Source organism: Barbus barbus (genome assembly GCF_936440315.1).
Source record: "Barbus barbus genome assembly, chromosome: 6".
Lineage (NCBI taxonomy): Eukaryota > Metazoa > Chordata > Actinopteri > Cypriniformes > Cyprinidae > Barbus > Barbus barbus.
The window spans coordinates 19,821,921-19,843,899 of NC_136734.1; the positions used below are offsets into that span (position 1 = coordinate 19,821,921).

The window sequence follows — 21,979 nt, forward strand, 5'->3', positions numbered from 1 at the left end:
TGCTTTTTAATTAAGAATAATAATGAATCCATCTTTTGTTTTAGTCTTAAAAAATTAAAGGTGTATACAGGTCCTTCTCAAAAAATTTGCATATTGTGATAAAGTTCATTATTTTCTGTAATGTACTGATAAACATTAGACATTCATATATTTTAGATTCATTACAACACAACTGAAGAAGTAGTTCAAGCCTTTTATTGTTTTAATATTGATGATTTTGGCATACAGCTCATGAAAACCCAAAATTCCTATCTCAAAAAATTAGCATATTTCATCCGACCAATAAAAGAAAAGTGTTTTTAATACAAAAAAAGTCAACCTTCAAATAATTATGTTCAGTTATGCACTCAATACTTGGTCGGGAATCCTTTTGCAGAAATGACTGCTTCAATGCGGCGTGGCATGGAGGCAATCAGCCTGTGGCACTGCTGAGGTGTTATGGAGGCCCAGGATGCTTCGATAGCGGCCTTAAGTTCACCCAGAGTGTTGGGTCTTGCGTCTCTCAACTTTCTCTTCACAATATCCCACAGATTCTCTATGGGGTTCAGGTCAGGAGAGCTGGCAGGCCAATTGAGCACAGTAATACCATGGTCAGTAAACCATTTACCAGTGGTTTTGGCACTGTGAGCAGGTGCCAGGTCGTGCTGAAAAATGAAATCTTCATCTCCATAAAGCTTTTCAGCAGATGGAAGCATGAAGTGCTCCAAAATCTCCTGATAGCTAGCTGCATTGACCCTGCCCTTGATAAAACACAGTGGACCAACACCAGCATCACTGACTGTGGGTACTTGACACTGGACTTCAGGCATTTTGGCATTTCCCTCTCCCCAGTCTTCCTCCAGACTCTGGCACCTTGATTTCCGAATGACATGCAAAATTTGCTTTCATCCGCTGAGCAACAGTCCAGTGCTGCTTCTCTGTAGCCCAGGTCAGGCGCTTCTGCCGCTGTTTCTGGTTCAAAAGTGGCTTGACCAGGGGAATGCGGCACCTGTAGCCCATTTCCTGCACACGCCTGTACACGGTGGCTCTGGATGTTTCTACTCCAGACTCAGTCCACTGCTTCCGCAGGTCCCCCAAGGTCTGGAATCGGTCCTTTTCCACAATCTTCCTCAGGGTCCGGTCACCTCTTCTCGTTGTGCTGCGTTTTCTGCCACACTTTTTCCTTCCCACAGACTTCCCACTGAGGTGCCTTGATACAGCACTCTGGGAACAGCCTATTCGTTCAGAAATTTCTTTCTGTGTCTTACCCTCTTGCTTGAGGGTGTCAATGATGGCCTTCTGGACAGCAGTCAGGTCGGCAGTCTTACCCATGATTGCGGTTTTGAGTAATGAACCAGGCTGGGAGTTTTTAAAAGCCTCAGGAATCTTTTGCAGGTGGTTAGAGTTCATTTTTTGTTAAGATGACTGAAAGGAGGAAAAACCAAAGTGAAGTATGGACTTGCTTCACGCAGTCATTTATTTACTTTATAACAGTAAATAAATATCGGTTCTGCATATCGCTTATCGGGCACATAAACATACAAATAATTGGTATCGGTTATAAAAAAAAATCAATATCGGTCGATCACTAATCATATGTAAAAATGTGGCACGTAATTGTCTGTGTCAGTCATACTGTTTCTTCTTGGCAACAATAAGAAGCCAAGTGGACCAGACATTTTTTTATTTTTTTAAGTCGTAGCTATATTAGACTCAGCTAGAGATGGTGGGAGAAAGAGGGATGGCCAGAGTCTATACTCTGAGATGGAAAAACTGTTGTGTATTCATGAGAGAATAGCAACAGTGAGCAGATGGAGAAACAGATGTGGAGCTGCATACAAACTGCAACATTTCAGACCCTGTCCTTGTAGTTGTCATCTCCTAGTAAGGTATTATTCAACAGTATATCTACGACAGAATAAAATGAGTAAAATGGCTTTTTCCAGGTTAGAAAAAGATTTACGATGTAGAATAGGTAGTAATTAGGTCTGTTACTAAACAAATAATGTCACATAATTGAAGACAGCTGCAAATGCATTACATACAACAGAGATGCCCAAACCAGGGTCTGTGGGCTCCAAAGAGAAGAAAACACATGCTTTTGAAGCATATCTTTATTTCTAATTTTATTTATTTTATTTTTGCATTGAAATCTAATTTGCAATGGGAAATTTTTTTTGTTTAATTATTACATATATATTGTTAGTCATTTTAATAAAAATTCTACTTTTGGCCTCAGTCAAGATTGATTTTTCCTTCGTTGGTCCTTCGTATTAAAAAAATTGTGCACCAGTATTAGACAGATCATGGGTGCACCTTTCCATGAACAGGGTACAAAAAAAACCTGAAACTCTTCAGAAAAACACTACTTTTGTGTGAATTTGACATTTTTTAGCAAAACATTTAAACAAATCTAAATTCTAAACTAATCTATTTCTCAGTAGGTTTTAGTTAGTTTGTGACAAAAAAAGACTTCCCATATTTGTTTTATTAAAATAACTTAAGTAACAGGTTTGACAGTTAAAGGGTTACACCACCCCAAAATTAACATTTTCTAATTAATCACTTATCCCAATGTCATTCCAAACCCGTAAAAGCTGTAGGATATCAGAGCAAATCAGACAATTTAAGATTCGATCAGAACATTGAAACATGAGGAGCCGAAATATCACAAAAAGACAAAAGGATGTCATAAATCAGATCCCTAGCGCCATGAGTCTGAAACAAACTAACCAACCACCTCTTTCACAGAACATCTTACAACATTAACACAAAAGAACAATTATTGATAATCCCAACTCAGGATGGAGATTGTAAAATTTGGGGCAAGTAACCAAGATTGATGGTCAAAGACACAGCACATCATGACCAAAATCATTAGTAGAGACTGTTGGGTGGGTTGCCCCACCCAGGACAAGAACCAGACTTATGAGCAACTAATCATTTCAATGCATAACTCCATATTATGTATGTAACCCACACATTTGACTATCATGTTCTAATCACTCATTTTGTATGTCTTTTTAATAACTATTGAATAGCTTAAGGATTCATATTCATGTTTGGTATGTATGAATGGGGAAATTCTAGCTTGAAACTTTTCTTCCAATCAATACTCTGTCAAATATATCATATTCTGGTTATAGAAATCATGTCCAAAATTATACTCTGCAAGAGTAAGAAAATTTGGACCATATGACTGACCAGATAACATGTTGATTTATGGATTGGGAGAAGAAACAGAGCAACACCCCTAGCTAAGACAGTATCTAATAGGACACCAGTGGGGATGTGTCCAAAAGCCGAGTTTAAAAACTCAGGACACCATCAAACCATGCTTTTAGCTTCTAGCTTTTTAGCCATGCTTTTTGTCATCACTTTTTGCATTCTTTGAGCGTTGTTTCAGTGTGCTTCGGCCTGCACGCCAGCTGCTACTTAACACCACGATGAGAAGCAAACCCACCTAGTCTTGTTACATCCTTTTATTCTTTTACTTTAGTCTCTTTTCTTAAGTTAAGTTTGCCACAATGTCCAGCTCCAACTCCACCTGTTTCAAACTTCAACCAGCAACTGACTCCGATTGAACTGACTGATTTTACTATCCAGTGCAATTCGTCTCCTCCGCGTCACCATAGCGCCATTTTGGAGAATATCCGCTGGATGCAAACAGTGTACGCTGCTCTGTGTCAGCCACACCACACGGATACATTTTCTACGTTTATTTACACTTTGATTTGAACGAAAACAGTGTACCCGTGTGGTGTGGAGACGCGGAGGAGACGAATTGTTGAATAAAGTCGTTATTTTTGTTTTCTTTGCGTACAAAATTATTCTCGTTGCTTCATAACGTTACAGTTGAACCAATGATGGCAGATGGACTATTTTGACGATGTCTTTCATACTTTTCTGGGCCTTGACAGTGTTGTTTACTTGTCAGTCAATGGGACAGTCACAAGCCTCCCGGTTTTCATCCAAAAATTCTTAAATTGTGTTCCAAAGATGAACGAAGCTTTTATGTGTTTGGAACGACATGGGGGTAAGTGATTAATGACAAAATTTTCATTTTGGGGTGGAGTAACCCTTTAAGCTTGACAAATTTGTGCACTTTTGACAGCAACATCAAGGCACTTGTGCCTTTAACACAAAATAAAGTGTAGCATATTTGTGCTCAGTTCCTGAAACTCATTAATAAGAAGAGATCCTTGATGCTTTTTACCTGCTGGCCAGACACTGTGGTGTATTCCAAAGAAGGGTTTTTTAACACTAGGCGAACCTCTCGCCGTTGCTCCATTATGTCTGATAGGACTCTCTGGATTTCTTCTTTTCTGTTCCAGATCACTGGGAAGTCAGTCAGATCCACAAACATCTCTGTCTTATTACCTGTCCTAAAAGGATAGGTGTGAGAGATATTTTACCAGAAAAGCTACATACCTGTATAGAATAAAAGTCATTTTTCAGCAATATGAAAAAATATCTTGTTATATATATATTTTATGTAGGGATTTGGAAAAAGGCAGGTTTAGGTGAATAGTCATGAAGTCAAACTGTTTAAAGATATAACTCACTTTGCAGCTTTCTCATCCAGTACTTTCAAGAAGTTGTGGGCAGGGCTTAGAAGCTGAGGTGTGTCCAGCAGGAGGTTTTTTAGAAGGGCAGAGCTGAGCTGTGATTGGATGGCAGGCATGAGGGCTTGAAGTTCAGCACTCAGGCGAGAGAGAGTGCTGGTGATGAGGTAAAATTCCTGAGTAGAGCACTGACAAGACAGAAAATATCAAAATAAACAGAGAAACATGTCTTTAAAATATAGCCAAGTACACATTGTATTGTCAAGTAGGGGTTATATCAATTTTATATCTTGCTACTTTCCTCCAGGTTCAATTAACTGCCTCTTTGTAAGCTCTTCAAAAAACTAGAAAACAATTTAGAAAACAATCAGTGCTGTAAATGTGGGTGGTCATGCATGCACGTGCTTAAATGCATTCAAAGTTGTGGAAATACAAAAAAATTATTTCTGCAGATTAGTTTCAATGAATGATTTGCTTGGGCTTGATTTACTTCATGAATTAATAATAATATTTAAAAATACATATATCGATTACCAGAAGAAATATGAAATGCTTAGTTGTAAGTTGTAGCTGGGCATCATTAATCATTATATGCCAATGGCTTGTGCTTATGCAATCTGTAATTTCCATATTTTGATGACAGTAAGCACCAAGGAGCCAATTAAATCTCTGCTTGATCTTGTGTATGTTTATAAACATCAAGCCTATTTCCCAAAGGCTCAACTTTAGTCATTCCTACTAAACATAATGAGGCAATACATATCCACTCTCTGAGTTCATTAAAAACAGTGTGAAAGTCCCCTGTAGGTCTATGCAAAAACTTTCTGACCTTTTTTACAGTAAATACATTTAATTTATGTTGGAAGTGCTACTTTGACAGTCTACCACTGGTAAATGAGAAGCAGAAAAACAAAAGAAAAATACAAAAATGCTTAAATACTGAGGAATACTGTTTTTTTTCAGGGTGAATATTAAGTTTCATTCCTAATATTCAATGATTTCCAACTTACTAACGATAAAGTTTTAGCCCAAAACTACATACGGTATAAACCTTTAACATGTTTTGTTTCATAAATTCTAAATTTTGTTTTTGATGACTGTCTGTTTATAAAAATGAAGGACAATGAGATGACAGAAACAGGCAGGTGAGGCGAGGTTAATGAGGACCTTCTGTCTCTACAAAACAATAATCATTCCCATTCCTGCTCCCACTCTTGTCATCATGCTAATAGAGCCATTAAACAGAAACACGCCATTAAAGCACCTTCCCTTCAACCTCCTGCCTGATTCCAGACACAAATGGAATGAAAAAAGCAGGGAAAATATAGAACTTTCCATCAATTAAAATAAATTCTGGTCTTGAGAGGTTTTAATTTTCAGACAGAACATGACAGACACTTTTAGTGCCGCCATGGCCACTATGGTCTAAAATATATTGTTGTTCACTCTAATTCAAAGCATGTGTGAACTGCAAATGAAAAGGCATGGATTCCTGGTGGATCTGTGCAGTAAGAATTGTTTTAAACAGATAGTGATTGTTTAGGTAAAACAGGCTTTACTTTTTTGTGGTAGATACTGCAAAGTCCCCTCTCGAGGTCAGGTAGACGAGTTAGCAAAGACTGGAGAGAGGGAAGGACACTGGACTCCGAGCACAAAATTTCTGCTACTGCCTCCTGTCGAGCCTGGATATCACTGAGAGAGAAAGAGAGAGAGAGAGGATTTGAAAAATAGTATAAACAGAAGCAAACAAATCAGTAGGGATTGTAGGAATTTGTCAACAAATGCTATGTACACAAACGAGATGAACCACTAGAACAAAATAAGGCCTGTATCAAACAGCACACCTAAGTGAAGCAGGATCGTAACTGTCAGCAGATCACATTGTGCTTCTCTGTTGTGATGCAGTACACAAAATAAAGATATTTCTGGGTTACTACACCAAAGTACTTAAAGAAACACTTTCTTTTAATAAAGGCTATTAATTATAAAATGGTTATTAGGCCTGACAGGTGTTTTTTTCCCCCGAGAGAATGGCCAGTTTACTTCATTACTTAATTTTACTTCATAACATCATATATTAAAACAAAAAGACTGTGTTGACAAGTCTTATGACCAAAAGTGTGCACTGGACTTCAGTGGTATCAAAAGGCTTGTTTTGCAGCAGAAAACGCCTTTTGATACCACCAAAGTCCAGCGGACACTTTTGGGCATGATCTTGTTTTTTAACAGTTATTAAACAGTTATTACTGTGAGTAAACAATTTTAACCCATATCTTGCTGCATCTTTTGAGACGTGACTATGTATAATACAGTTCAAAATATTTTTAAAACAAGACTACATATATTTGATCACAAATACAGTTAAAACTGTAATATTAGGAAATAAAACAGTTTATAGAGGTCATCGGATGCCCATTTTCCACATGTTGATATGATTCTTTAGGGTCTTAATGAAAAGTCTATAACATACTTTGGTTAAAATTTCTCAATGGTAGTGTAAAAAACATCATCTTTACCCTGTCAAAATCAGCTCTGTTTTCATGAAGTCGTTTTTTCAGCCCAAGTTGCTTTAAATGCTAATGAGCTCTGCTGAACCCGCCCCTCTCTTCCGTGGGGTGACAAGCAGTACTGTTTACTTTAGCCGCGAAACTGGCTAACTAGCAAGTTATTAGGAAAGGCGATTTGCAAAGATTTATAAAAGACTGTTTCTTCTGTAGATGAAGCTGGATCACGAATGATTCGCGCGAACATAGATGCATTTAGGCAGATCGAGGATCGGCGCATTCACTTCAAAGTGAAAGTAACGTTAATCCTCTGCGTCTTCAGCGGCTCGGATGTCAGGAGTAAATGATGACTGCTATATTCATTATTACATCCAACAACTAAACACTTCAATCGCTTAATCTGAGACATCTTGTCTTCCTCTGCACCGGAGTCGGCGGTCAGACTGTTTACAGCTCACTCAGGGCAGGTCTAATGTAAGACGATCTTGTCAATCAACTATCGTGGGAGAGGCCTGTACAGAACTACGTCATTCTGACAGGAATCTCAGAACAGCCTGATTTCAGAAAGGAGATTTTAAAATAGGGATTAAAAAAAAAAAAAAAAACACTGGGTGGATTTTGATCATTATAGGATGGATGTGTACAAACACTTCCAACACACATTTATGTTCAAACAACTTGAAAAGTGAATTTTGCATCCGATGACCCCTTTAAAAATAAAGTTTTTCTATTTCAAAAGATTATTGCCATTTATTCCTGATCAAATCTGAATTTTCAGCAGTCATTACTCCAGCCTTCAGTGTCATATGACCCTTCAGAAATCATTCTATTATACTGATTTGATGCTGAGGAAACATATTTTTTTTATTATCCATGTTGACAACATCTTAATAATTTTGCGGGGGGGGGATGTAGATTTTCTTTAAATCAGGATTTTTTGATAAATAGAAAGTTCAAAAGAACAGCATTTATTTAAAATGGAAATTATTTATACCGTTATATTGCATTTACTGTCACTCTGGATCATTTCAATGCATTTTTTCACAATAAAAATAATCATTTATTTCAAAAACATAATGACCCCAAACTTTTGAATGATACTTATGAGGTTGGTAAAGACAGTTTAAGATAATTTCGTAATCTAACAGCATTGCTCAACCATTCCACAGACACCACGCCAGCATTTCCATGGAAATTCACATTCAATGGCATGATAGTCTCAATTCAAAAATGCTCCCCAACATGTCTGTTAAGAGGTTTGGCAGGAAAATATGTGGATTTAAGATTAAATTGTTATGGATTCAAACATTTATATATTTATTTTTCTCTACAAACATAATCGGATTCTTTGTAAGCATGCATTACATCACACACAGATCCAAACAATCCCCCATAACCTTTAAAAGGCATATAAAGATGAAATCAGATTTGTTGGTGCCTTGTCAATTTAATTTTTGGGAGATAAAACATCAATACTAAATTTGAGTAATAACCAAAAAGAAGAAACCTCAGATTAAAAACCTGCATTTTATGGCAGGTTATCCATTTTTATATGCAGTAGTGTTTTCCCATAATCCATAGGAGATTTTTCGAAAGAGCCAGAACAGAATTGTAATCCCGCCACTGTCTGAAAAGAGGGCAGCAAAGTTCCTCTGTTTTCAAAATATTCTAGGACTAGGATTAACCTAGGCTCAGAGTTTCCAGCTCAATATTATCTGTAGTGGTGTAGTGAAGATCTGTGCATGCCACTTCTATTCAACATTGCAAACACTCTGCATCTTCCATATTAGCATTCAAATCACTGTGATTACTGAATAATACTATTAAATAATGACTCACGTCACAGACTTCAACGGCTGGCTCACCCACTTTCTTAAAAGTCTCTTCCCAAATGGAGTTTGAGTGTGATCCAGAACCCACAGCAGACTGCCTTTTACTGAACCTGTGGTCTGACAGTCATAAAAAGGAAGTCATTATGAAATCCAAACCAACATCCTAGGTAACAGATAAATCACTTGGTTAGCAATAAACAAACGCCCATGTTATTATCCAGGCACAAGGCAGAGAAAAATGGCATAATTATATTATGTTGTTATATTTACACCCTAATACTACATAAAAATACAGTTTTAAAGCGAAGCTGAGAGGTAAAATTAGGTAAGTCTTAATATCATAATGTAAAGTTACATTTCTTAAACAGGATTTTTATTTAAATGTTATGTTCATTGTAACAGACAATGCATTTCTACATTAGCGAAAGAAATGTACTTTTTACTACAAAAAAGATTTTGGTAATAATCCTCCTTCAAATTTTATCTGATCTTCACAGAAACTGAGTTGGATTACCTTCAGTCCACATCTGACAAAAATTGTCAAATGGATATTTTGTTCTCCAAGTAATTTGCCTAATACTGACATTCAACTCACTATCACTAAAACTCACTAAAAAAAATGAGCAAGTCGTTGAAAGCTCATAGGTTTGAACCTCACAGAACGCCCATAGTCATTGTTGCAGCAACTTTTAATACTATTTTTTAATCTATCTTTACTGATCTTACACGGTTTTATTTGTTAGTTATAATCATTTAGCTTGATCTACTGTAAAATTGAAAATCTGAGTTTCAGCTGTCACTATTTAGCCATTACATACTTAATATTTATAATTTAGTTCAAAGGCTTCTTAATCTGAGACCATTAGCAATGAATGCTTGTAATTTACTCTTTTATTTATATTTTTCAGCATAATATAATTAGAGTGAAAAGATTAAATGAAAAAAAGAAGCTTTTTTTCTTTTGCTTTAGTGGCTGCAGGAGATGATCAGCATCTTGAGCTTGACAGTCACATGATCGCACGTTTACACAAATTTACTGTTTAGCAAATGTAATTTTAATTAGCATCTAAAATGCAGAAACTGAAATGTATTTCTTATATACCAACACAATGTTTTCTTGGATTTTTGGACTCTGTTGTACATAAACAAGTCTTCACAGAACACTGATGCACATAGCACATAGTCAAATCCAATCACAAGTGATCTCTGAAGAATCATTTTAGACACATGTTATGTAAATAGCAATGTTTAATTGCTGAGCACAAGTGATTATCAGATCACCCAAGACGGATGTTAGTACTAGGTGTAAACAGTGCGACTGCTTATGTAAATTATTCAATCACGCATATTTTCCTCAGTTTGACTGACCTGGTTGCACAGGATCTCCAGGTTCTTCATGGTAGCAGCACTGAGCTGCATATGGTCAGCGTCACTCGACAGCCGCTTGAACGAGCTGCAAATATCACAACACAACCAAAATGTGCTTTCCACAAGAACAACTCCAGCTTCATAATTACATCTTTACACATTTTCACATCTTTGAAAAAAGTCAGACTAGCAATAATACACTGTCATGACAAACTATTATGTAGCAAGGCCCTATTTCAGCTAATGATGCATGTTAATTAAAACCCTTTCAGAAAGTCTGCGAGGTCAACGCCTCTTATTTTTCTTTAAAGAACATGCTTAATCAGTCTGTAATTACAGGATGTTTCTGAACATTCACACATCAGGGGTGACACTCTACTAGCATCATGATTCAGATTTGGCTCTGTTTCCCGCTGCTACGCTATACTCGGATAAACGAAGGCCCTTGTTAATACCTATGTGCCTGATGGAAGTAGGTGTGAGATGTGTCTACTTTAGGTGAGGAGAAAAAATAACAGAGTTTGTCTCCTAATAGGTTCACACTATGCCACGGAATTCATCAATGTGTAGGTGTAGCAGACACGGACTCATTCAGGAAATACACAGTGAACACATAGTTAACACTCTGTTGTTGAGTTTGCTATTTTATTATTCAAATATTCATTATTACCACACAACAAGCACTGTCAAAGCATAAATCCAAACTAACATAAACAGAAACCAAAGGGAAAAACAGAAAAAGGATTTACACAAAATTTCAAATTAGCCCTTGTTTCTGTCATCAAATTTACATGTTCTCACGTTTTTTCTTTTTAAACCTGATGTGAATGACATAAAGAAAAGTTTTTAGGCTACTTATAGGGATGGGTACCGAAACTCGGTATTAAATCGGTCTCGGGGCTAAATTATGAAAGACCGGAGTATCGATAAGATCTGACGTTTTCGGTACTTCTGTCGGTATTGGAGAAATTAAGAAAACACACATACATTTATTCTTGCTCTCTCTCTCTCTCTCTATATATATATATATATATATATATATATATATATATATATATATATATATATATATATATATATATATATATATATATATATATGTATAGTGTCGCCAGCTGTTTTTATGTGCAATAATATTCAAACATTTGTCTATGATGCATTTTTGCTATGCGCAATTCAGAAGCCAGATCGCGCTCACGCGGGGAACTTCAGCACACGCAACATGAAAGTCCTGTTTAATTATGATAGAAGAGAGAACCAACTATTCAAACATCTGCTCACACTTTAGGCCTGTGGCTGTTATATTAAGCTAAGTATTTATTTATTTTTTTCGATTTTGGCTTCCAAGGATTATAGCCGCATTTCTTCTAGCACAACTCCCTTCCCTTCATAGCGGCGCGGATTCGTTCCTCCGAACCAAAACTTAACATCTGAATCAGCTCAATCAGGGATTGTTATAAAATGCCGTCTTTACTGTTGCTACATTGCAGGACATATTTGATAGTAAAACGTTGAGAGTACAATCTGAACAAGTTACGCTGTTCAGGCTGAAATGTGTGTGCGCGCGTGTGCCTGCGCGGCGGCGTGCTCCAAAACGGACAAGCAAAGTACACTTTGAGCTTCGGGCGCGTCGAAATAACACACAAAAATATGCCAAAAAATACACACACAATGTGTCAAAATGGCCGGTTATGAGAGTCTTCACTTTTATGTTTTAAGTGGACGAGAACAGTTGGGAGAAAATCCGATGCGTGTCAGTATATTGTCTTAAAGTGTCAGACTGGAGCTTGAGCCTTCAATGTTAATCAAAGAACAAAATGCAAAGAGAAAATCACCCACAGCTCTTAATCTGAACAACGTTATAGCTTTAATAAACATAAATCTATCAGAACATACAGTGAAAACTACGCAGTGCTTATTTACATTTGATTACTTTTGTAACTATTACTTACCTGAACATTAATATTAGTAGAGACCTTCATGGAAAAATGAAAGCACTGTTTATTTCATTTTGTTTGTATGTTTGTTTTATTGTATTTGTCAGTTTGTTTTACTTTGTTTCTTTGTTCATGTTGTTACTGTATCTTATGTATATAAAACACTAAAAATACCTGCACACTGGTGCATTTACAAATTGATGAAGTGCAGACATTTTTAGTGTTTTATATACATAAGATAAGATACTGTAAGAATATGAACAAAGAAACAAAGTAAAACAAAAAGTACCGATAAGAATACCGTTAAAGTACCGGATCGATAAGCAGTATCGGTAAGAGTAGTAATACCGTTAAAACCTTAACGATACCCATCCCTTGCTACTTATAACTTATTTTTGTCATTTATGGAGCTTGACAGCCACAGTTCCCATTCACTTTCATTGTATGGAAAAGAGCAGCAAGAACATTGTGCTAAACTAAATCATTTTGCATTTCACGGAATAAAGAAAGTCATGAGGGTGATAAATGATGACAAAATGTTTGGTTAAATTGTACCTGGAACATAGTAAAATCTTCTCTAGCTTAAACTCAGTCAGATACTGGATCACAGGACCAAGACAGCAGATGATGGGGCTCTCCAGACCCATACAGAGGGAGTAGGAACCTATTTCGAAAAAAAGAAAATGCATAAAAACATATTATATTACTTAATTGTACTGACTGATGTTTTGTGCTTTTAGCATTAATGTGCAATTGGACAGACTGAGTCTTAAAAAATATGTTTTAAAGCTTCTGCCTTTCTGTATACACTACCATAACTTTGGGGCCAATATTTGATTTGATTTGATTTTTTACGATTAATACTTCTAATCAGAAAAGATGCATTAAATTTGATCAAAAGTGACAGTAACAAAAAATGTAGAATGTTAGATTATTATATTTCTATTTTAAATAAATGCTGTTTTTTCTGTTCTTTCTACTGATCAAATAATCCTGAAAACACAAATATTAAGCAGCACAACCGTTTTCAACATCAAGTGTAATAAATGTTTCCTGAGAACCTAATCAGCATATTAACAAGATTTCCGAATTTCTGTATACTTTCCATCACAGGAATAAGTTATAACAACATTTCACAAATATTAATTGTAAAATGTGTGAAAATGAGTTTTAACTATTTTTAATCAAGTAAATTCAGCTTTGTTGAGCATTAGAGACTTATACAAATCCTTTAAACTGTAGTGTCACTGTCAAGATTTCTAGACTTTCTACTCACATATAACAAATCTGCAAACAAAGAGATTTACTGAGCGCTCTGTATAAGATTGTCACAATACCAATATTTAAGCAATCTATAGAAATCATGGAAATTCATAACTCTTTCTATATATCGATTTTTGACATCATAACAAAATCTAATGTTTTTGAAATCACTTAAAAAAATAAATGTCATTAAAATTACTAATTAAATTCAAATAAAAGCATGTAGTCCTAAATTATTTCTTAATTAAGCAAGTAATTATTCAAGTTAACAGTCAGTAATTAAATAATTAGGCAAACATTAGTTTCAAGTGTTAAAGAAATTAAGAAAATTAAATGCAAAATTCACCAAATGTGAAACAGAATTACTGAAATCAATCAGATATAAACATAAATTCAATGCTTTGTAATTAGCTTGAATTTAATTATAAAATTACCTACACAATTTTCCCCCTTCGGGTTTAACTTTGTGTTCATGTTCATGCTGGTTTTTGTCACGATTACTGTGGAAAAAAACTGGACTGTTACATTGTTTTCGTTTTAAAATCTACTTGGTATTGAAGCGCCGGTGCTTCTGACATCCCTATTTGCAATAAACATGACAGAAGGTGTTTGGGGACAATAATTATTAGACTAAAGACTTGTTGCTTGTCAACATTTTTCAATGTACGTGACATCAAGCTGCATTTGAGATACAAAGCAAGGAGCATCAGAGAAAACTTCAGTGATGGTGAGGGAGTCTGTTGTGTGCAATTAATGGATCCCACACAAGACAAAAAGGTGATTTAGTCCCCGTCTTGCCAGGAAAAGCCACCACCCTACACATGTCCAGCCTAAAGGACAGCAGACATTGATCTGCCACCCTTCTGCCTACAGGGAATGATTTTTCAATTAAACACACTGACCTCACATTAGTTTGGGCAGACATCTCTATCCTAAAGACCAGCCGATGATTCATCATGACTGGAGGTCAGAGATCAAAACACAGACAGGAGACAAAGAAAGCCATTTACCCTTTTCCTGGTTTCCCACAGCTGGATGAGGGGTGTCTCTGTAGAAATCCTTTATAATTCTCATTGCAGCTGGGTATTCAAACATGGAGTTTTCCCGTTTCTCAATGCGAATTCGGTCATCTGCTTGGACACTGAAAGAGGAGACAAACAGTAGGTTTACACAGGACAACGGGAGACTGCACCAGGTAAAACCTCTAGGAGAAACGGGAAAATGTTCTTGCATACTTTCTATATTCTGTGTACCATATTACACTTCAAAAAAAAAAAAAAAAAAATGTCAATGTTATCGAAAATCTTTTTTATAGACGATCATAGATCATAAAGTGTTTGTGCAAAAAAATCTTGCAAAAAAAAAAAATCAGAAATTAAAAAGTTTTCTTGTAAAGGTCCTTAAGTTCACTACAGTAGAATAGAGTTATCAGTGATCATGGGTTTGATTTCCATGGATCTTACATGCTGATAAACACAGTGTGATGAAAATGAAAATTAAATTTTGCCTAAAGAAATAAATGTTTTTTAGAAAACTAAATTTAATGAATAAGCCAATTTTCACCCCAATTCTTATCATCTTAATGCAAAAAAAAAATGTAATTGTTTATTAAAAAATATAATTTGACTTATATATGGCATGCAATTATTTATTGTCCTTATGGATACATAAAAACAATGAAAACTATCATTCATAAGATTATTAAACGTTTCTGAAAGACGTCTCTCCTATGCGCACCATGGCTTATTTAACTATATTTTAATATAAAGATATTTTTCAGCTGTCATTACTCCAGTCTTTAGTGTAACGTGGTCATTTAGAAATTATTATAATATGCTGATTTGCTGCTCAAGAAACATCTCTAGTTATTATCAATGTGAAAACACGTTGTGCTGCTTAATATTTTTGCAGAACCATGACATTTTTTGGATTCTTTAATGGATAGAAAAGTTCAAAGCTTTTATGTAAAAGGAATCTTTGTAACATTACAAATGTCTTTAAATGTGATCAAATGTGTCCTTCCTGAAATTGTAATAATTACTATATTATAATAATGAAAATGTAATGAGAACCACCTTAGGAACTACTACTACAATTTTTTTTTTTTTAATTACAGCAGTGAACATTTGAGGCAGGGATGCTTAACTATTAAGTTATGCCACAATTTATAAATAAAATTACAAATTAACATGGCTCAAATATGTTTTTTTCCTCCTTCAAAATATTTTTTTCTGTTTTGATTTTAGGATGAAATATGAGCTTCACGTGTTTTTGAAATGACTAATTAAGGTTACTTAATATTCTTGTTACATAATAGAAATTATTCAAAGAAGAAACGAATTCTGTTTTTTTTTTGGTCTCATCCTAAAGCCTTCAATACCAGTGGATTTTCTCAGTGCATTTAAGGTGCATATTAGTCTCACACACACACACACACACACACACACAGTCCATTCACTTTTGCTTCCCCACCATTCAACACCACAGAGATCTCAAGGACGCAGGTTTTCTTTGTATTTATGTGCTGTTGCTGGGGCAACCAATGAACATATGTGGCCTGTGCAAGCGTGCAGCCAGCTTTATCTTCCCCAACAGTGTAATCGACTTGCTGGAAAAAACAAATAGTAATAATTCATTTAAAACAGTATTGTGCCCATGGGTGACTGTTTCCACAAATCACAACTATGCTTTATATACATGCTTTAGAGAAGGCAATATCTTAGGTCATTTTGATCAATGTTTTGTCTTCATTTTAAATATTCTTGCAGTGAAAAATTAATTTGTCCAAATACAAATATTCTATATAGTCTCTCAACTAGTTACAGTATGCATTACTGCCATAAATCATGTTGGCAACATTTTGATCCATTTAAGGGACATTTCACCCAAAAATTTTAATTGTGTCATGATTTACTCACCCTCGTGTCATTCCAAATGTGTTTGTTTCTTATGTTCAGCACAAAAGAAGATATTTTGAAGAATTCTGAAGAACCAAACAGTTGTTGGTCCCCACTGACCTCCATAGTAGGGAAAGATATACAATGGAAGTCAATGGGGACCATCAACTCTTTGATTACCAGTATTCTTCACAATATCTTCTTTTATGTTCAACATAAGGAAGAAGCTCATACAAGTTTGAAACGACACCAGGGTTATTTTTCATTTTTGGGTGAAGTACCCCTTTAAAAATGCTTCAAGGTAAATGTCGCATCCTTCCTTCTTACAAAATGCAACAAAATTTAAATGGTCATGAAAGATTGGGTTACAACTTTGCATTATACAAACCCGATTCCAAAAAAGTTGGGACACTGTACAAATTACGAATAAAAAAGGAATGCAATAATTTACAAATCTCATAAACTTATATTTTATTCACAATAGAATATAGATAACATATAAAATGTTGAAAGTGAGACATTTTGAAATGTCATGCCAAATATTGGCTCCTTTTGGATTTCATGAGAGCTACACATTCCAAAAAAGTTGGGACAGGTAGCAATAAGAGGCCGGAAAAGTTAAATGTGCATATAAGGAACAGCTGGAGGACCAATTTGCAACTTATTAGGTCAATTGGCAACATGATTGGGTATAAAAAGAGCCTCTCAGAGTGGCAGTGTCTCTCAGAAGTCAAGATGGCAAGAGGATCACCAATTCCCCCAATGCTGCGGCGAAAAATAGTGGAGCAATATCAGAAAGGAGTTTCTCAGAGAAAAATTGCAAAGCGTTTGAAGTTATCATCATCTACAGTGCATAATATCATCCAAAGATTCAGAGAATCTGGAACAATCTCTGTGCGTAAGGGTCAAGGCCGGAAAACCATACTGGATGCCCGTGATCTTCGGGCCCTTAGACGGCACTGCATCACATACAGGAATGCTACTGTAATGGAAATCACAACATGGGCTCAGGAATATTTCCAGAAAACATTGTCGGTGAACATAATCCACCGTGCCATTCGCCGTTGCCGGCTAAAGCTCTATAGGTCAAAAAAGAAGCCATATCTAAACATGATCCAGAAGCACAGGCGTTTTCTCTGGGCCAAGGCTTATTTAAAATGGACTGTGGCAAAGTGGAAAACTGTTCTGTGGTCAGACGAATCAAAATTTTAAGTTATTTTTGGAAAATTGGGACGCCATGTCATCCGGACCAAAGAGGACAAGGACAACCCAAGTTGTTATCAGCGCTCAGTTCAGAAGCCTGCATCTCTGATGGTATGGGGTTGCATGAGTGCGTGTGGCATGGGCAGCTTACACATCTGGAAAGGCACCATCAATGCTGAAAGGTATATCCAAGTTCTAGAACAACATATGCTCCCATCCAGACGTTGTCTCTTTCAGGGAAGACCTTGCATTTTCCAACATGACAATACCAGACCACATGCTGCATCAATTACAACATCATGGCTGCGTAGAAGGAGGATCCGGGTACTGAAATGGCCAGCCTGCAGTCCAGATCTTTCACCCATAGAAAACATTTGGCACATCATAAAGAGGAAGATGCGACAAAGAAGACCTAAGACAGTTGAGCAACTAGAAGCCTGTATTAGACAAGAATGGGACAACATTCCTATTCCTAAACTTGAGCAACTTGTCTCCTCAGTCCCCAGACGTTTGCAGACTGTTATAAAAAGAAGAGGGGATGCCACACAGTGGTAAACATGGCCTTGTCCCAACTCTTTTGAGATGTGTTGATGCCATGAAATTTAAAATAAACTTATTTTTCCCTTAAAATGATACATTTTCTCAGTTTAAACATTTGATATGTCATCTATGTTTTATTCTGAATAAAATATTGAAATTTGAAACTTCCACATCATTGCATTCTGTTTTTATTCACAATTTGTACAGTGTCCCAACTTTTTTGGAATCGGTTTGTATTATTTGCATACATGTGTGCTGGTTGTACTTTAAACAGTTTTATATCTCAATGTTTATTCTTGTCCTTACAGCTTGCCAACAGATGCTTCACCTGAAAGGTAACTAATTCAAAGACCAGTTCCAACCCTCAATGTAGAAATTGTATTACCCTCACTGGCTATCAAAGCCAAACAATGAAAACAGGAGGAAATTTGCCAAGTTATTTTAAGGAATAAACAATAGACAAAAACCAGTGATGAAGCGTGATTGTTTTGTGTATGAAGAAATTAAAGTAGTTTGATACGGTACGGCAGAGGAGCATTCAGAATCCATTTCAAGTAACCAGTATGCTTTGGGAGAAATTGATGGCAGTGGCACCTTCAACACACCACCTGCAATTCCTCTGAGGCTCTCATTAACCCACAGCACTACAACCACTCGGCAACAGTTGCTATGGGCCCTCCCGCACTATCACACCCCTGAGAATTGAAGCGCACAGCACATGGTTGGCAGTGGAAACCAGTATACCTTATATTAGTCTGTACTGCTGAATAGTATTTACAGCAACATGAAGAATGGAATGGAAAAATAGAGAACAAATGTCAGATTTTAACAATGATGATAAATTGGCCCCCCACAATCAGTATTTTAGAAATAGGAAAGACCTTTGTTCATCTTCAACACAAATTAAGATATTTTTGATGAAATCCGAGAGCTTTCTGACCCTTCATAGACAACAACACAACTACTAAATTCAAAGCCCAGAGAGGTAGTAAGGACATCATTAAAATAGAATGCTCCATGTGACATCAGTGGTTCAACTGTAATTTTACGAAGCTACGAGAATACTTTTGGTGCAGAAAGAAAACAAAAATAATGAATGTGTCGAAGTCTGACATGGAAGAGAAGAAATTGTTGAATAAAAGTCGTTATTTTTGTTTTCTTTGCGCACAAAAATTATTCTTGTAGCTGCATAAAATTAAGGTTGAACCACTGATGTCACATGGACTATTTTAACGATGTTCTTACTATCTTTCTGTGCCTTGAACATGGTTGCTCCATTGCTGTCTATGAAGGGTCAGAAAGCTCTCGGATTTCATCAAAAATATGTTTTAAGGGTTTGGAAGAACATGAGGATGAGTAATTAATGACAGAATTTTCAGTCCCACTTTATATCAAGTGTCCTTAATTCCTGTGTACTTGACAGTATCTAGATGTGTACGTAGTAACCGCAGTAAGTACACATTGGTACATAGTATCTACAGCTCTAATGTTTGTGTAACTACACACAAGTAACAACCCCCTGAATGGTATGTGTAAGTACAAATGTGTAACAGGACTAACAGCACTTTTTGGTAAAGAAAGTGTTACACTTTATATTGAGTAGACAATTCCTATGGATTTACCATGTAATTACTTTGATGTTACACAGCAGCGGCCAGTAAGTTAGGCTTTACATATAAATAGTGGTTGGTGTCCAGCATTTTACACTTTATATTAAGTGGAGAGTTCCTGAGGAGTTACCATGTAAGTACACTGGTATTACAGTGGTGCACCAACTCCAACTCGAGATCCAACTCCTCCCACTTTACATATCCCTAAAACTACCCGTTTCCAGCCCCTGGGTCAAATTGTTCCAATTACTCTTATACATACTGTTGCTACAAAATGTACTTATATAATTCCTGTTACACGAGTACTTAGTGAAGTGAAAAAAAGTGTTGTTACCAATGTTCTGTTACATAATTGTACTCACACATACCATTTTGAGGGTTGTTAAATGCATGTAGTCACAGAAATATTATAGCTGTAGATACTATGTACCAATTTGTACTTGCACTGTGGTTACATACTACGTACAGATCTAGTTACTATGCAAGTAAACAGGTATTAGGGACACAATATAAAGTGGGACCGAATTAGAATTTTGGGGTAATCATCCCTTTAAAACACTTTACAGGGTGCTATTAATTCCCTACTTCCATATAAAAACAAACATAAACCATCACTTGATAGAATGGAGGCTTACCGACAGCACTTATGCAAGCCTGCATAGTTCACACACTCCATTCTAACAAGTCTTGAGTTTAAGCTAACAACAGTGCCCTTTAAAGCTTGTATGCAGACATAAATGCCTACGCAGTGATTTGACAGTTGTTCAGGTGGATCGGTCAGAGGCTTTGACCTTTAAATATTTTGATATATAATTCTGCTTAATGCTTCTTTTCCCCCCAGATTTTCTAGCACCATTAATACAATATTAGAGGTTATGTTCATGGAAAAATTATGACAGGGTGATAGAGAAGAAGGACAGCAAAGAACAACAAGGCCAGACATGTCTGGTTATAAAACACAAGGAGGTAAAATGAGGCAAAAAAAAGTAGCAGCTGGAGACCAGACAGGCAGGGAGAACATGACCGAAAACCCATAATTAGGAACAGAAGATTTGAGGAAGTGAGTGTGATCAGGACAATTAAAGCTTAGGTGTGAAATTTCTGCACAAATACACCAATCAGGACTGCAAAAACAATGACTGTTTATTAAACAGGTCTCTCTGTCTGTCAATGGTCAAGCAAACCTGCCTCCAAACTCTTACCATTGGTGTCCCCATGTTGGGTTAGTTGGGATTCTCAAACAAATATTCTGAAAACACCACAAAGACACTGTATGTACACTGTTCAGCAGTACAAATAGGACAGTACAGAAAGATATAGATAGAGTCTGATGGGGAGGCTGCATTCTTGCCTGGAGTATGTGCCCCTCACTAATTTAATCTATTACCTTCCTCAGTCCTCTTGGTACCTTTAAGCGTTGCCCTTGGCAACAGTGATCACAGTCACAGGGATGACCGAGTCAAAACTAAATCAACAACATCTGTCTGTTTAAAAGACAAAACAAGAGATTTTGCCCCTGTCAACTGAGCAGTGTTTCTCTCAAGACTGCAATGGTCATTTCTTTTTTTCCTTAGGAATTTACTAGGTTTGGCTTTGTGATGACCCTTGCTGTGGACTCCAAGCAAGTACATAATCCAGCACCTTCAAAACTACTCACTCACTTATTTATCCATGATTATTCATTGTTATCGAAGATGACGTCACTTCCAGAAGTGTGGTTACTTTTGGCCATTGAAGGTGGTCGTGGAACCCAATTCATGACCTGCATGTTCTTCTGCAGCAGGGGTATCCAAACCTCTTCCTGGAGGGCCACTGTCCTGCAGAGTTTAGCTCTAACCCTGAACCAAAGTAATCAAGGTCTTCAGACTTACTAGAAACTTCAAGGCAAGTGTGTTGGAACTGGCTGAAGATAAACTCTGCAGTATATTGGCCTTCATGAGCAGGATTGGGCACCCCTGTTCTAAAGTTGTGATGTGAATGCAGAGTTGAAAATGTGTTGGTGACTACAAAAAACATGTTGAATTTCTAATTGTTCAACACCCTTTTAGGGCGCATGCGCACGCAGCGACCGGCAGCATAGTAGCGTGATGGTTGTTTGTTTGTTGTTTGTATAACTCGTTAAAGTTATCCAAGTGCTCTTTTCATATCTGATCGTAGTTTTTGTTCGCGCATCTGCAATTTGCGTGCATGATCAGCTCTGCAGCGATCGCTTTTTTCCTGACCGGTTACAATGAAATGGTCTGTTGGATGTACACTGCTGGTGGTGTAGTGGGAGATTTTC

The 21,979-nt window shown here is 36.5% G+C and overlaps 1 protein-coding gene across 3 annotated transcripts in view; it reads right to left on the reverse strand.

Moving 5' to 3' along the window:
- Positions 1-21,979, reverse strand: part of msh3 (mutS homolog 3 (E. coli)) — a 60,129-nt gene that overhangs the window by 27,445 nt on the left and 10,705 nt on the right. For all 3 annotated transcript variants that reach the window (XR_013784289.1, XR_013784290.1, XM_079418120.1), the window contains exons 9-15: positions 14,459-14,589; positions 12,741-12,849; positions 10,249-10,333; positions 8,888-8,997; positions 6,104-6,236; positions 4,545-4,732; positions 4,196-4,364 (exon numbers count right to left, since the gene is read on the reverse strand). Coding sequence is in view for 1 of the 3 variants with exons in the window: in XM_079418120.1 (XP_079274246.1) it covers positions 4,196-4,364; positions 4,545-4,732; positions 6,104-6,236; positions 8,888-8,997; positions 10,249-10,333; positions 12,741-12,849; positions 14,459-14,589 (925 nt within the window). In the remaining 2 variants the exon portion in view is untranslated. The remainder of the gene's footprint in view (positions 1-4,195; positions 4,365-4,544; positions 4,733-6,103; positions 6,237-8,887; positions 8,998-10,248; positions 10,334-12,740; positions 12,850-14,458; positions 14,590-21,979) is intronic.